Source organism: Chanodichthys erythropterus, chromosome 19 (assembly GCF_024489055.1).
Source record: "Chanodichthys erythropterus isolate Z2021 chromosome 19, ASM2448905v1, whole genome shotgun sequence".
NCBI classification, from domain to species: domain Eukaryota; kingdom Metazoa; phylum Chordata; class Actinopteri; order Cypriniformes; family Xenocyprididae; genus Chanodichthys; species Chanodichthys erythropterus.
The window spans coordinates 742,542-759,281 of record NC_090239.1 but is presented as its reverse complement, the minus strand read 5'-3'; the positions used below and the strand labels follow the sequence as shown (position 1 = coordinate 759,281).

Below are 16,740 nucleotides of genomic sequence, written 5' to 3'. Positions count from 1 at the left end.
TATGTGACCAACAGAGAACCGTGTGTGTGTTGAAACAATGTTTGACTTCAATCTTAAAACCATTTTCTCCCTAAAGAGACTCTCATGGCTCGGAGACTAAACAAAGTATTGACTTTTCTTCTCCTAATATTCCTCAGGAGAAATGAATCGGGTTCAAATGAGTCATAGTAGAAGAGTAAGGGGTGATTTTTCCATTCCACTGCACTATTTTTCCATTGTTTTTCAATGTAAACACGCACTAGATGGACGCGTTTGACCGTTGCATGACGCAGCGTTCTCAAAATGTGGCGCTCAGGTTAAAATACGTTCAACTTTCGTTTCAAGACCTTTATTTTTTTCTTCACTCAACTGACTTGCGTCTCAAATTATTAACTGCAATATCCAGTTCCGTCTGAACCGGAGAGTATAGAGCTATGAAATAAATGCTGAAAGGCTTTTTCACTCAAGTCACGCTGTTTTGTTGCGTTTCCTGCTCCACACAGAGGTTTAGTGTCACAGAACTCTGAACATGACACCGTAATGTTTACTTGTAAGCCGTGTGCTGTATGCTGAAGATGATCAGCGTAGCTCTGTGAGACCGAGACGTGTATTTAATGTCATTCAGGAAGAGATCGGTATCAGTGATCCTATGGTGCATTTGGTCATGCATGATGACTCAAACACTGACTTCAGTTCAGCTCATGAAACATGAACCACTTCAGGCAGTCAGTTGTTCATTATATTTACATTTATTCATTTATGCAAAGTCACTTACAAATGTTGTACAACACAAGCAATTATTCATAGTGCACAATGGCAAGACTGAAGAATAAATTAGCAATATCACACGAGGTTGTATATCAGCACGGCTGTGATTTGGCCGTAGGTAATCATTCACAGCGTGCTGATATAGTACAACAGTTCGACGGCATGACTGTGTAAATAAATAAGAACAACAATGGAGTGTCTTTGAAAACCCTCTTTTGTGCAGAACTACTTCAAATCTCAAGTTTCACAGTCGAGCCCAAGCCTCCTTTACTAATTCTAAAACGTCATTTTAAAAATAGTAACGAAGGAACGAGTCGCTTCACTGAAGCTTATTGTATTTTGTAGAGTATCATGGTACTAGTGTATTACCTGCATCTGATATAGCATTCATTCTTCAGATCAATGTCCATATTATATCCATTAGAAAAAATCAGTTTAGCGATATCTTTGTCCTTTTAAAAGTTAAGGGGATTTCCTACAGTGCTAAAACAACTTCCTTGTTCTGACTCACTTTTAAAGTTACATTATTACGCCATCTAATGGTATAATAATGTAACTTTGACTGATACTATTGACAGACCCTTTCTCAATACCAAATACGGCATATTATTTATATGAAATAATATTTATTGAACAACAATATTTAAATTAACAACAATAGCCATTATAAAAGACAAATGCAAGCAAATGTTGAATACAATCAAATTAATAAGAAACACAAGCAAACAATTCAGTCAAATGTACAAAAGTAGCACTCTAATACAGGATTGAAGTTAAATATAGCCTAAATATAGGAGTATGAAACTTACTTTTCCTCTTAACCCAAATCGATTTGCTCTGGAACAAGTAATAGATTAATAAGACCAATGATTGACCGTTTGATATACCCCAAATTAATTATATCTCATTTAATCAGTATCTACATAAGAGCCAGTGGCAAATGAAGGACTGGCTGAGATGAAGCTATTCTCTGTGGGTACATGAGCGCTGAACGACCTGGAGATCGCATCTGCGAAAGCGTAAAAACAAATTGTAAAATAGTCGCTATGTTTATATATGAGTCACATATTTGAGGTCTAAATAACTAGGTTCTTGCCCAAAAACCTCTTAAAACTACATTGTGAAATAACAACAGTAGCCATGACAGTCACCGCGAGCAGTGATATAAACGGAGAAACGGTTCCAGTGCTGATACTGGGGGATATCGCACGGCTCTCAGCCAATCAAACTGTTGTATAAACTAGATTAGTACACAAACAGAAGGGAAATTAACCTTTTTGTGTTTTTGTTTATGGTTATGGTTAATTGTAATGGTCTCAGCTGATCATGTGGAGGTTTGAATCTCATTCCACCACAGAGGATCAGAGGCGGTGAAGGGTCTGGAAAGTGACTTTGTGCCTCGTTGTGAAAGAACAAACGGCTGTAAGAATGTTCTGAAGATCAAAGCCTTGAATTTGATGCTTGAAGTTCATGTGGAAGCGGCTGTAAGTGACGAAGTAAGACACATTTTTAAATGTGGGAGGAGACGGCAGTAATTCCAGACTTAGATTGACCCATTTAATGAGTCATGTTTGTGAATGATTCATAATAATTCATATTATGATAACAAATGTTTGTCTTCATGATCTTTTCAACTTGCTCCACCTCTGCCAACGTCTTATTGGTTAAAGGTTAAATGTGTAATTTGTGCTCCACCAAAGGAATCATAATCGGCCCAACCTGGTCAGACTCAACTAATGAGTTTGGGATGGATCTTCCCATCTAGCTTTGTATGAAGTGTTTGAAACTTGTTTAACCAGTTTGAAAAGTCATTCTGCCATTCTGAAATACAGAAGTACAACCCGCTGTTTCTTCTTGACAGATGTTATTAACGGTTAGGACAGATTTAATCAGCTTTAGCGCTCGTATTGTTTTAAACTGTTGAGGCAGATCAAACTGGGATTCTTTAATCTAATCTAGATTAATCCCATATGCTGAGCGCAAGTGAGTTAGTGCTCATGATGAACCCTGAAGACCAGCAGGACTGTTATATTGACCACACTGACCAGTCAAGATCACATAGGGAAGTAAACCAGCCGATACGCTCCACCTCCACCCAATAACTTGTGTCTCATCTATGTGCAGGTTTTCTGAGCTCCCGTGTCATCAGCGATGGCGCTGGTCCAGTCTCTCCCCGTGTCCATTGACCATCCAGGACCAGGCCTGGACCCTCGCCTCCATCCGAACTCACCTCCTCTAATGGGAGCGATGGGTGCCGTCAGCAGCATGAAGCCGACCCACATAACTTATCCCGACCGAGCCAACATAGAGGTCAGTACTAACTTCCGCAAGGGCACGCTGGGCTCCGGACGACTGCTGTCCGACACCTCGCAGGACATTCAGGCTGGAAGTCGAACTCCGTCCAGCAAGAGAAGGGGCATCGTTGGCAGAGCGAAAGGCTTCGGGACACGTTCATATTCCCATGAGGACTTGATAAGGGACTGGAATGATAATCATTTGGATGTGGGAATGGCTGGTGTGGATGGGCCTCCGAAACTGGTTCCTGTGTCTGGACAGTTAGAAAGGGTGAGTACAGGATTAGGGATTAATAAAATGATCCTGTTCCCCTCTATACTCTCCTGTCACTACCTGTCTGTCCTCAGCTGCCCTAAATAATTTAATAACACTTAAAATGTAATCTTTAACTGTCCTATCATAATAAATCCCAAAATATATATTTTTAATTTTAAATAAATCTGTACTTTGGGCAATATTATAAAATTATTATATTTAAATGACAACATTTTAATTTAATAACAGTGTTAAATGTAATCTTTAGTGAATCTCAAAATGAATATCAGTGTTATTTGTACTGTATTGTGCTGGCTACATTTTTAAATTACTTTTTATTGCTTACTTTATTTTTTTTATTTCCTATATACCTTTTAATTAACATTTTTAGTGCTTTATTTTTAAATTAAGACAAAATAGTAAAGAAATTCAATGTCACCCATTTACTAGTAATCAGTCAAATGAAAATTGTTAGCCTATTGATATTGGACAAATTTTAAATATTGGTGTATCCTAAAATCCAAGCCATGAAGTTTAAGATTGGCACTCAAGGCCTGAGGCCTAACCTTATCAAGGCCTGCTGTTATACCAAAAATCTGACTGGCTGCTAGTAATATTGTTCCAGGACAAAGTTGATCTAGGCACATGATACTTGTCAAAAATTGAGAATCATCCAGTAGATCCATCACGTCACTAAAAGCTGAGACACACGTATTTTTATCACTTATTACAAGTTATACGCTGAGGTTTCTCATGATTTCTCATTCTGTTTTCTCCCAGAACATTCAGCAGGCCATAATCAGACCCACAGCCTTCAAACCTGTCATTCCCAAGAACCGGAACGCCGTGCAGTACTTGTCTCCGCGGCTCGGCGCCGGTCTCTCAGGAAGCCAAGGAAACCTAAGCTTATTTTCTCCAGAAGATGAAGACATCACGCCCGTAACGATGGAGCGACGCAGTTCTTACAGCGGCGCTCGCAACGGTTTGTTCAGCCAGTCTTTTACCATGACGGACACGGCACGCAACTCCTTAACAAACCTCCCGGCGTACAACGGCCCCGTGTATAACCAAAGCGAGGTGACTAAACATCACGGACACTCGAACTCAGACAGCGGACGCTCCTCTTCCAGTAAGAGCACGGGTTCTCTGGGCGGCCGCTGTCAGCTGTTGTCAGACATGGGCTCCGGCAGACCGTCGCCTCCACCCATCGAGGCCTACGAGGCCATCGTGAGAGACCTGGAGGAGAAACTGAGGGAGAGAGACCAGGAGCTTCAGCAGCTCAGGGAAAACCTGGATGAGAACGAAGCGGCGATCTGTCAGGTGTGTGCGATTTCATCTCTACTGAGAGTGATGATGGTAGGAAACCAGGAGATTATCTCTTTTAGGACCATTTCATGAAATTGAATCTCAGCCGTCAGGAAATTAATTAGTTTACCATGAAGGCAATGTATACATTACTTAGCCCCTCCTATGACATTCAGGAAAAAAAAAAAAAAGTAGGCTAATTAATTCCCTCAATTTGAAAAATCATGCGCACAATTTAGAAATCGAGGGAACAGATTAGTAAATGGTGCTCACTATTTAGTAAATCGAGGAAATGAATCAGTAAATCGTGCACACGATTTATAAATTGAGAGAACGAATCAGTAAATCATGTGCACTATTTAGTAAATCGAGGGAATGAATCAGTAAATCATGCACACGATTTATAAATTGAGAGAACGAATCAGTAAATCATGCGCACTATTTAGTAAATCGAGGGAATGAATCAGTAAATCATGCACACGATTTATAAATTGAGAGAACGAATCAGTAAATCGTGCGCACTATTTAGTAAATCGAGGGAATGAATCAGTAAATCATGCACACGATTTATAAATTGAGAGAACGAATCAGTAAATCATGCGCACTATTTAGTAAATCGAGGGAATGAATCAGTAAATCATGCACACGATTTATAAATTGAGAGAACGAATCAGTAAATCGTGCACTATTTAGTAAATTGAGGGAACGAATCAGTAAATCGTGCGCACTATTTAGTAAATCGAGGGAATGAATCAGTAAATCATGCACACTATTTAGTAAATCGAAGGAACGAATCAGTAAATCATGCACACTATTTAGTAAATGGAGGGAACGAATCAGTAAATCATGCACACTATTTAGTAAATTGAGGGAATTAATCAGTAAATCATGCGCACAATTTATAAATTGAGGGAATGAATCAGTAAATCATGCGCACTATTTAGTAAATTGAGGGAACGAATCAGTAAATCATGCACACTATTTAGTAAATTGAGGGAACGAATCAGTAAATCATGCACACTATTTAGTAGATCGAGGGAATTAATCAGTAAATCATGCGCACAATTTATAAATTGAGGGAATGAATCAGTAAATCATGCGCACTATTTAGTAAATTGAGGGAACGAATCAGTAAATCATGCACACTATTTAGTAGATTGAGGGAATTAATCAGTAAATCATGCGCACAATTTATAAATTGAGGGAATGAATCAGTAAATCATGCGCACAATTTAGTAAATTGAGGGAATGAATCAGTAAATCATGCACACTATTTAGTAGATTGAGGGAATTAATCAGTAAATCATGCGCACAATTTATAAATTGAGGGAATGAATCAGTAAATCATGCGCACAATTTATAAATTGAGGGAATGAATCAGTAAATCATGCGCACAATTTATAAATTGAGGGAATGAATCAGTAAATCATGCGCACTATTTAGTAAATTGAGGGAACGAATCAGTAAATCATGCACACTATTTAGTAAATTGAGGGAACGAATCAGTAAATCATGCACACTATTTAGTAGATTGAGGGAATTAATCAGTAAATCATGCGCACAATTTATAAATTGAGGGAATGAATCAGTAAATCATGCGCACTATTTAGTAAATTGAGGGAATGAAAATTGTGGTTCCAACTTTAAGAGAATACAGAGTACACAACACAACTATAACGATAACAACACAGAGGAATCATATAATTGGAATCACTTTCAGAGTGATTTTTTTCAGTTGATGAACAATAAAAACATTTACAGCCAATCAGAATCCACCCTGATTTAAAGCGCTCCAGCATTTAAAGCGACACATGACAAAACTGCAGTCTGCACTTTATATTAGCATCCACACAAACGGATGATAGCATTGTTATAATTTTTGGTGTTAATGGGCCTTAAACATACACACTCAAATTGAACACTAATTTCTTAACAGATTATATGCTTGTGTGTGTGTTCATGCAGGTGTACGAGGAGAGACAGAAGCGCACAGAGCTGGAGATGGAGGAGTTCAGACAGACCTGTGCAGCTAAAATGCAGAAGGCGTCTCAAAAAGCGCAGCGAGAGCAGCAGTTGCTGCAGCTCCAGGTGTTTCAGCTGCAGCAGGAGAAGAAGAAGCTGCAGGAGGACATGACGCAGCTCCTGCAGGAGCGACAGAGGCTCGAGGAGCGCTGCGCCTCCTTCGAACGAGAGCACACCCAGCTGGGCCCCAGACTGGAGGAGACCAAATGGGAGGTGAGTCGTCGAATGTTGTTGTCATGCCGTCATTTTACGCCCGACTGCTTCACAAACGAGGGTTAATTCAACACAAAAGATGAACATGACGGCACATGCTAGTGGATGAGTTGAATCAACTCCACAGCAACTACATCAATTTATCCACTAACCATTCAGAAACGTCTAAAAGTTGTAACTTCTTCCTGAGTCTCTCCATCAGTGTCGACTCCGGTTTGAACAATGTAAGGCTGAACACTTTCCTCATTTTGTCTGCGTGAGATTCTCCAGCTTTGTTGTTGTTGAGCTGTTAAAGCTCCGCCCTCTTCTGGAAAGGAGGCGGGAGCAGCAGCTCATTTGCATATAAAGGGACACACAAAAATGGCGTGTTTTTGCTCACACCAAAATAGAGGCAAATTTGACAAGCTATAATAAATGATCTGTGGGGGATTTTGAGCTGAAACTTCACAGACACATTCTGGAGACGCCAGAGACTTTATCTTGTGAAAAGGGGCATTATAGGTCCTCTTTAAAATGATAGTTTGTTATACTATTTAAGATGTTTTATGAGATTTATTGACCTGAATTTTGTCTCATGCTGCTGTACCCTTCAGGTGTGCCAGAAGTCTGGTGAGATTTCCTTGCTGAAGCAGCAGCTGAAGGACCTTCAGGCCGATCTGGCGCAGCGTGTTGGTGAGTTGGTGACGCTGCGCGGGCAGCTGAGGGAGGTTCGTGCCGAGCTGCAGACGTGCCAGAGTCAGCTGCAGGAGGCGCACACGGCCTCGCGCACACGAACCCTGGAGCTCGAGGTCTGCGAGAACGAACTGCAGAGGCGCAAGAGCGAAAGCGAGCTGCTCAGAGAGAAAATGAGCCGCCTGGAAGAGGAGTCGTCTCGCCTGCGGGAGGCTCTGAGCGAGGCCTCCGCAGAGGATCAGCGGCTGGCCAACGAAAGCGAGGAGCTGAAAGGCTCCAAGCAGCAGATGGACAGGCTGAAGGCGGAGCTCGCTTACGAACGCCAGCATTCGTCCGATCGGGCCGCTGCGTTCGAGAGCGAGAGAAAGAGCTGGGAAGAGGAGAAAGAGAAAGTGATTCGATACCAGAAACAGTTACAGCAGAACTACGTGCAGATGTACAAAAGAAACCGCGATCTGGAGCGATCGCTCCGCGAACTCAGCCTCGAGCTGGAGTCCAGAGATCAGGACGACGAGAGCAGCGGAAATGAAGTCACCTTCGACGACATCGCTGCAACCGAGATCTGAAATCATCTTCAACACATGGTTTGAGGAACATTGTCACTCTAAAACTAGGTATTCGTCTACTGCCGCACTCATTTCACAAATGTGCTCTGCATAAAATGCAAAAAACTGTGCACAGCATAGCTTGTTTGTTACAGTTTGTTACATAATTTATGTGGCCTAATAATTGGTGCAACTACATTTAATTGACTCTGTGTCAATTATTTTTAGGCACATGTGGCACACAGTATGTATGGAAGCTTGTTTCTGCCATGAAATAATATAAAAGGTAATTGCGATTTTTTTATTTTTTTTTATTTCTCTCACAATTCAGAATTGTGAGTCAGAATTGAGTTTATATCTCACAATTCTGACTTTATAAGACGCAATTGCGAGTTTATATCCCACAATTCTGAATTTTTTTCTCAGAACAACAAGATATAAAGTCAGAATTGCAAATTTTTTGTCAGAATTGCTAGTTTATATTTCGCAATTGCAAGAAAAAGTTTGAATTGCGACTATCTTGCTATTTTGACTATAACACGCAATTCTGACTGTATCACACAATTCTCACTTTATAATTCGCAGTTGTGAGAAAAAAAGTCAGATTTGCGAGTTTATATCTCGCAATTGCGAGAAAGTCAGAATTGTGACTATCTTGCTATTTTGACTTTATAACGCAATTCTGATTTTATCACAATTCTCACTTTATAATTCGCAGTTGTGAGAAAGTCAGAATTGCAAGTTTTAAAGTCAGAATTGCAAGTTTATATTTTGCATTTGCGAGAAAAAAAAGCCAGAATTGCGACTATATCTTGCTATTTTGACTTTATAACATGCAATTCTGACTTTATCACACAATTCTCGCTTAATATTTCGCAATTGCAAGAAAGTCAGAATTGCGCGAAAAAAAAGTCAGAATTGCGAGTAAAAAAAGTGAGAATTGCGACTATATCTTGCTATTTTGACTTTATAACATGCAATTCTGACTTTATAATTCGCAGTTGCGAGAAAAAAAGTCAGAACTGTGAGATAGAAAGTCGCTATTACCTTTTTTATTTTGTATTTACTGGCAGAAACAAGCTTCCGTACAGTATGTTTGTAAACTCACAGAAGTGCACTTGTGTCATTATCTATGTTTCAATGCAAAGTCGAAATTAAACTTGTGCGAAAAAATTGGAAATAAAGCACCATTTCCATAAAGAAAACCAAAACTTTAACATTTGCTGTGATGCGATTGGTTTGTTAGTCCAGTTATCCAATCACATCCTCTGTTGAGGAAAAGTCACATGACTTTTTTCATTGCGCATCCAGGAGTTTATCCAGTAAATGCATTTCCATTGTAGTTTAAGCGCATGTTTTCCTATCTTGCCGTTTCCATTCAGCATTTATGCAATATACCAAACTACTCGTGGCTTTCCCCTTCATTAACATGAGAAAATCCACTTCTGCTCAGTGTCTCGATTCCTAAAGCACAGTTATACTGCGATCAGGTCGTGTCAGAATTATCGTTATTGAGTGTCTGATTAGTAAAAACTACTCGTGCTCTGAAACTCATAATTATAAAGCTGGGAACTCAAGAGTTGAAGCTCAAGCCGCCTCACAAAATGGCTTTCTTTCTTCAATAGTTTAATGTATTTATAAAGTATTTAGCATTTAACAACAACACAGCTACACATACATCCATAAACATTGATTTATAACTAATTTCAGAGTCACAAGCATCTCTTACGGTAATTCTGACATGAGGTGAACGTGGCACTATTCAATACTAAAGTGAGGAATAAGATCTCTTCTTTGATAAAAGCAACAGACTGTTATATTTGTACCAAAATAAAAGCATTACTGCACACTTTAGATTCACATACAGTCACATAATATTGAATAACCTCATTGTGCACACATTTATAGATGCGTAGCCACTGTGAATAGACCAAAGCATTGCTGGCGTGCGTTAAACTGCTCTATCTTGTGGGTGATTGTGGTGGTATTATAATTTTTTTAATTAACAGTATTTGTATGAAGCCAATACATTGTATATTTTTCGTGCTGTATATTTAATGTTGTTTGTAATTAAACACCTGCAATGAATCAACTGTAATACTGGTATTTGATTCAATATTTATGTTCTTGAAAATACTGATCTTTGTGTTACCAGAGCAAATAAACCAGGATTTATTAGAATGTCTTTACATTATGTTGGATTGATTTCTGAATATATATTTTTTGAGCGTTTGTCTGTGATCATAGAGACAGACTCGGATGATGTCACTTTATTTTCCCGACATGATTCTGCAGAATGTCACTGGATTGTGGCCGTTCATGAAGTATGTTTTAAGGATAATTTCCTCAAACTCTTTAAGTTCAAGTTAATGTGAATGGTAGTTTATCCTGAGTTAATCTTTAGCCACTTTAACTGCATCTATGGCTATTTTCAGGGCAAGTTTGATTTTAAAAGAAACAAATAATGAAATCGCAACTTTAACAGTCTTCTAATCAAAGAGGGTGAATCTCACACGTCGCCACGCTTATGAGATTCACAGTTAGTGTTTGTTCTTCATTCTTGAATGATGATTTGGTCAAATGTCATGAAATACATACGGTAAGGCGTCGTGTTTGGTCATGAGACTCTGGGCTCTCTGGGAACTTTGACCACAAGCTCCATTGGGTTGATGTTCTTGTTACTGAAGGCCTGCCGTATGATCTCCACAGCATCCTGATGGGTCACAGCCTGCAGAGAGACGCCATCCACCGACACAAGCTCAAAACCAGCCTGAGACACAGAGAACAGACACACAGACTCAGCATGAGCTAATCACACGTGCTGCCATTGACCAACAGGGCTTCGTCGTCTGTTACCCGCAGAGCATCATTAGTAGATGCAGCTCCTCCTGGGAAAATCCTCTCGATCTTCACCATGGGCTGAACCCTGGACTCTGATCCTCCGGATATACTGATCCCTGATCACAACACACACACATATCACTGGACATAATTACCTGCACTTCATTTACATCATAAATTACCCACTGAGGAATGAAAGATTAGACTACACACAAAATGAAAGCAGCGTTTCCATATTTTCTGATGTACATCTGAGTGAAGCTGCTTGCTTGCGTCGTCCTAGCCATTGGTTGTTAATTAGATTTATAGTTGTAATTGAAAGATCCAGTCGTGACATTTTAATTAAAAATTACTAGGTCAAATAAAAAAAAACACCTTAAGCATTGCATGTTTCAATCGTTCACAAGAAAATCAACAACATGCATTTAGAAAACAAATAGAAATGTCATGCCAGCTTTAATGGGGTGACCGAATTATGGAAGAGGATTGGGGCCAAGCAATTAAAAAAAATAAACTATCGAGATTAAAGTCACTACAACGTGAGATTAAACTCGTTAAATTTCGAGAAAAAAGTCAAAATAAAATGTTGAGATAAACATTACATTTTGAGAATAAAGTTGTTGTTTTGAGAAAAAATTCGTTAAATTGAGAAAAGTCAAAATACAATGTTGCGAATAAAATCATGAAATTTTGAGAATAAAGTCATTGTGTTAAGTAAAAAACGTAAAATTTCGAGGACAATAAGCTAATTAAGTTGAGAATAAAGTCATTTTTTTATGAGAAAACTTGTTAAACTTCGATTAAAAAGTCTAAATAAAATGTTGAGAATATAAACATTACATCTTGAGAATAAAGTTGTTTTGAGAAAAATTTCTTTAAATTGAGAAAAAAAAAGTCAAAATAAAATGTTGAGAATAAAATGAAATTTTGAGAAAGTCATTGTGTTAAGGAAAAACTCGTTAAATTTTGAGAAAAACAAGTCAAAATGTCGAGAATAAGCTCATTAAATTTTGAGAATAAAGTCGTTAAAAAAAAAACTTAAATTTCATGAAAAAAGTCAAAATGTCGAAAATAAGCTAAATAAGTTGAGAATAAAGTCATTGTTTTTTGAGAAAAAACTTGTTAAACTTTGATTAAAAAGTTAAAATAAAATGTTGAATAAACACCGATCGAATGCGTATTTATTCTCGACATTTTGATTATTTTAATCAAAATTTAACAAATTTTTCTCTCGAAACAATTATTTTATTCTCAAAATTTAATATTTATTGTCAACATTTTATTTAGACTTTTTTCTTGAAATTTAACGTGTTTTTCTCAAAACACAATGACTTTGTTCTCAAAATTGAATGAGTTTATTCTCGACATTTAGACTTTTTTTCTCAAAATTGAACTAGTTTAATCTTGCAATTATAATTACTTTAATCTCGAGATGGTTTTATTTTATTATTACTTAACCCTAATCCTCTGCCATACCTGTTTTTGTTTGTTTGTTTTCCTGGAAAGTCCACTAAAGTTTTAGTTTCAAAATTTAGTCAATTTCATTTATTGTAATTTATTTAATTTTTATTTATTTATTTATTTCCTGCTGTGAATTTAAGACAGTGGTTCTCAACCAGTGGTGTTTATGTACAAATTATGTAATAAAATAAAAACAAACAAAAACTTACTTTATTAAATTCTTTGAAAAAAAAAAAAAAAAAAGAGATTGAGACAAAAATAATGATGTGCACAAAAACAACAACAAAAAAACTTGCTTCGCTTTGAAAAGATATGAAAAGAAAACTGAATACCCAGAGACTGCTTGGTTTTGCTGATGTGGACTGTAGTGAGCTCAAACTCTGGCTCATTTGTAGGCGTCTCATGCAGCTGCGGTTGCACAGACTGTCCTGTGGGCGTCACTGTTGAACTATGGCACTTCTTAAGGGAACCAAAGACCTGTGAGAGCAGCGGCCTCTTGTGGCGAGGAACGTCCACTACAGTAAACAGCACATCCGCTCCGTCTGATTTACTCTTCGAAAGCCCATTCTTGACAGGAGCTCTTCCTCTTTGTGAATGAACACATGTGTCATCTGAACGGGCGAAACCGTTGTCTGATGTCTGGGAAGAGTCTGAACGCACATTCTCCGCCAGCAGCCAGTTGGGAAGGAGCGCCCTGGAGGACGATAATGAGTCTGAATGAGTGTAAGTGTCCACAGGAACATCCAGTAATGGGCTGAAGGCTCTGGACATGTGCAGTGACTCGTTCTGGTCTTGATAGGAGGACAAACGGAGCTGCTCGAGACCTTCTAGAAGCTGATTGTGTCTCTCCTTGTCTTTTGAAACGTGCAGCTGAAATCCACCATGCACATCTGAGGCAGAGAAAGATACACTTTCAAATTATTATTGGGAATAATGTGTGTTGATGAATACTGCACAACAAGTCTAGGAATGACAACACAATATAGGCTGATCTTGTCTCAGTGATATCATCATATCGCCCTATCAGTGTGACTTCCTGTAAAGCTGCTTTAAAATTATGCGTATTGTTAAAATAAATTTAACTTGAAGTTTGGTCAAGTGCCGGTACAGTAGATGAAATTATAGATGGATATACAAGAAAAAATGATGCTGACCTGGTGCAGGTGTGATGAGGTGGCGTCTGGGGGCGTGTCCTGCCTGAGGAGAACTTCTGCCTAAATTAAACACACGAGAAGAATGTACTGAAGGGGTCTGCAAGCAACTATGAACTATGTGCATTAATACGTGAAGATTTACGTGAGCGACTTTTCAGAATATCATAAGCTTCCTCTTCAAACGGAGACACCGTGCTGTTGAAGAGCGGAAGATCACTGGAGGACACGAGTGTTCTGAGAGAAGACAGACACAAAACTATAGGAACTTCTGTATAGCAAGATCATCAGATCAAAAATTGATTACACAACATCAGTAACGCTCTGCTATTTGGCTGCTTTTGTTTGTTTATCCATCTTCTTACGGGCGTCTGGTTTGCACACGCTCTCACCTGATCTCTCGGAGCAGCAGCAGCTTCTCTGGCGTGTTCAGGATGGCCAGAAGCGGCTGGATGAGCGTCTGAAGCCCTCGTTCTTGCAAATACTGTCAGAACAGCAAATGAGTTTGGTCTCCGGACAAAGAAACCTTTTAATTATGTGAGATCATCTGAATCTCTCTTACCTTCTGACAGATTCCCATGAGTATGACCACATCTTCATCCTCTAGCAATCTGACAGCCATTTCTCGCACCTGATTCAGAGCGTCCCACTCAGATAAATCACCATTAGACCTGCCTGTGGAAACATTGAGCGCTTGTGAGGTGATTAGGAGATGCAACTCTAGCTTAAACAAAGATATTTTTTTAATGTTTTTGAGTCTTAATTTGGCCACAACTTTCTGTGTTTCAGCAAATGGAATAATTTTTGGTGACAAATCTTATTTTGATACATATTTTGGGAAAATGCAAAACCTCAAAAATACACTGTGGGCAAATTTATTACCCTTTCGTTATGTTTGGGATAAAAACATCCACTAAATTAAACTGCTGTAAAAATCGAATAGATAATAGAGTTATGCAAAAAAAAAAAATATTCAACCTCAGTCCTGATCAAAACTACTAAATGCTTTTAAAAAATCCAGGATTTTTACTCTTAAATTGCTAAGTTCATAAATGATGTCACTGAATTGGGGGGAAAAAACTAAAGAGTGATTGCGGACTGGATATTTTTTTTACCTTTTATCACAGTCTTGGGCATGTCAAAGATTAGTAACAACATTGGCTTTGATGCATTGTTAGTTTTTGTGCAGCATCAGATTTTAATTTATTCTCCCTCATTTACTGTTCGTGGCTGTTTTTGCCCCATTGACTTCCATTATAATGACATTTTTTGATTGCAAAGCCTTGTCACCATATAATCATGCATTCTGACTGTTGATGGTTTTCCCTGTTGGGAAGAGGTAAAATTTGTAATTTTTACTATTGATCACCAGGTGGCACCATTAACCCTTTAGATATGCCTGTGCAAAAAATAGCTTAGTTTCTGGCTTTTATATGGAGTTATATGGAGTATAACAGCATATTATAGTGTGTGTGTGTGTTAGAGAGAGACCTTACGCCAACTTACCGTGATGTATCTGAGAAAATCAAAATATGCACCAAGTGTATTTATGCACCTGCTGCCTTTTGATGGCGAGAAGTACGGACGGCCTATGTGTGAAATGCTTGTCTTTTCTTGAGAGTAAAGCCAGTTTAAATCCTTAAGTTTAAGTATACATGGAAAGCATATGCGTTCGAAATCAAGTACGCTCTGAGCTTAACGATGTGATACTCTAAAAAGTATAACAATATTACCCAGATGGCACTCTGAGTGGGAGGGAGATCTGGAGCGTGATCTTGAGGAATCTCTCTTTCGGAAAAGGCCGAAGAAAGTTTTGGAGCGCTGTAGCCGACTGCTTCCCTCTTCTTCTCTTTCCGTCTGTTTTCTCTTCTGTTTCTTTTCTTCTTCTGTGACAAAAACAGAAATAAACCTTAATATGAACATTATCAAAATACAGAATATGATAACCTCAGAAATGTATTTGCCATGGTAGAGCAAAATATGACCGTGTATGATCTCTTTAAACCACTCAACCCTACCTGACACAGTCACGTGACTTTGTGTTCGGCGTATCGGAGGACTCGGTCGGCTGAGAGCCATGAGCAGAGATGTTTTCCGGCCTTCTCTTCTGTTCCCTCCTGACTCTCTCCCGTCATCCTCTCCATCGCTCCGGATCACGGAGTCCTGCAGCAGTTCTGTGGGTCCTCGGCTCACCGTCCGCAGCTGCTCTGAATGACCCTCATTATCAGTGGAATCTGGATGAAACTGGGCCTCAGTGGAGCCGCAGACGTCGCACATTTCGGCTCCTAAGGGCAAGCTAACAGGCAGAGTAGCTTGGGAGAGGCCGCTCAATGAGCCGAGGGGCGTACCGGAGGACAGCGAGGAGGTGGATGAGTGAGACTCAGACCCCCGTGAGGATGAACAGACGGTTCCGTTGCCCGCTAACAGAGGTCAAAGGTTAGTGTGCTAAGAGATTAGCACATTATTGTTGAGTGAACACTAAAAAAAGAAACTTACATTTATTCATCCAGCTGAACTCTGTCACCATTTCTTTGTAGGCGGGATATCTGCCGGCTTCCTGTATGTGAACAAAGAAACCACATTTATATCAAAGCTGGTAATTACCACTGGAAATTATGGAAGCTCGTTTCCGCCACTAAATAAAAAAAAAAAAAAAAAAAGGTAATTGCGACTTTTCTTCTCACAATTGAGAGGTATAAACTCGAAATTGCAAATTATAAAGTCCAACTCTGAGGAAAAAAAACTGACTTTATATCTCGCAATTGTGAGTTATAAAGTAACAATTGTGAGATATAAACTCCAGATTCTGAGAAAAAAAAAATCAGAATCGCAATTTATATTGTTTATATCATGCATTTCTGAATTTATAACTCGCAATTTTGACTTTGGAACTCAAATTTCTGACTTTAGAACTCGCATTTCTTTAGAACTTTAGAACTCGCATTTCTTTAAAATTTTAGAACTCGCATTTCTTCAGAATTTTAGAACTCGCAATTCTTTAGAACTCGCATTTCTTCAGAACTTTAGAACTCGCATTTCTTCAGAACTTTAGAACTCGCATTTCTTCAAAACTTTAGAACTCGCATTTCTTCAGAACTTTAGAACTCACATTTCTGACATTAGAACTTGCATTTCTTTAGAACTTTAGAACTCGCATTTCTGACTTTTAATTCTGACTTTAGAACTCGCATTTCTTCAAAACTTTAGAACTCGCATTTCTTCAGGACTTTAGA

General features: G+C 38.7%; 2 protein-coding genes across 8 annotated transcripts in view; one reads left to right on the top strand and one right to left on the bottom strand.

Annotated features, from left to right (window-relative positions):
• Positions 1-16,740, top strand: part of lzts2b (leucine zipper, putative tumor suppressor 2b) — a 37,806-nt gene that overhangs the window by 9,541 nt on the left and 11,525 nt on the right. For 3 of the 6 annotated variants that reach the window (XM_067370308.1, XM_067370309.1, XM_067370313.1), the window contains 4 exons: positions 2,872-3,312; positions 4,078-4,617; positions 6,568-6,837; positions 7,431-10,228. In XM_067370308.1, coding sequence (XP_067226409.1) covers positions 2,899-3,312; positions 4,078-4,617; positions 6,568-6,837; positions 7,431-8,075 — 1,869 coding nt within the window. In that variant the 5' untranslated portion in view covers positions 2,872-2,898 and the 3' untranslated portion in view covers positions 8,076-10,228. Of the gene's footprint in view, positions 1-26; positions 2,232-2,871; positions 3,313-4,077; positions 4,618-6,567; positions 6,838-7,430; positions 10,229-10,763; positions 10,783-16,740 lie in introns of those variants that run through there. The other 3 variants (XM_067370312.1, XM_067370314.1, XM_067370310.1) reach the window with 3 other exon arrangements.
• pdzd7b (PDZ domain containing 7b) overlaps positions 1-16,740 on the bottom strand; it is a 30,156-nt gene that overhangs the window by 3,340 nt on the left and 10,076 nt on the right. Inside the window, exons 7-16 of one of the 2 annotated variants that reach the window (XM_067370306.1) lie at positions 16,004-16,064; positions 15,526-15,927; positions 15,241-15,393; positions 14,070-14,182; positions 13,900-13,991; positions 13,653-13,744; positions 13,511-13,570; positions 12,689-13,246; positions 10,911-11,011; positions 10,653-10,824 (exon numbers count right to left, since the gene is read on the bottom strand). In XM_067370306.1, coding sequence (XP_067226407.1) covers positions 10,672-10,824; positions 10,911-11,011; positions 12,689-13,246; positions 13,511-13,570; positions 13,653-13,744; positions 13,900-13,991; positions 14,070-14,182; positions 15,241-15,393; positions 15,526-15,927; positions 16,004-16,064 — 1,785 coding nt within the window. In that variant the 3' untranslated portion in view covers positions 10,653-10,671. The remainder of the gene's footprint in view (positions 1-10,652; positions 10,825-10,910; positions 11,012-12,688; positions 13,247-13,510; positions 13,571-13,652; positions 13,745-13,899; positions 13,992-14,069; positions 14,183-15,240; positions 15,394-15,525; positions 15,928-16,003; positions 16,065-16,740) is intronic. The other variant, XM_067370307.1, reaches the window with a different exon arrangement.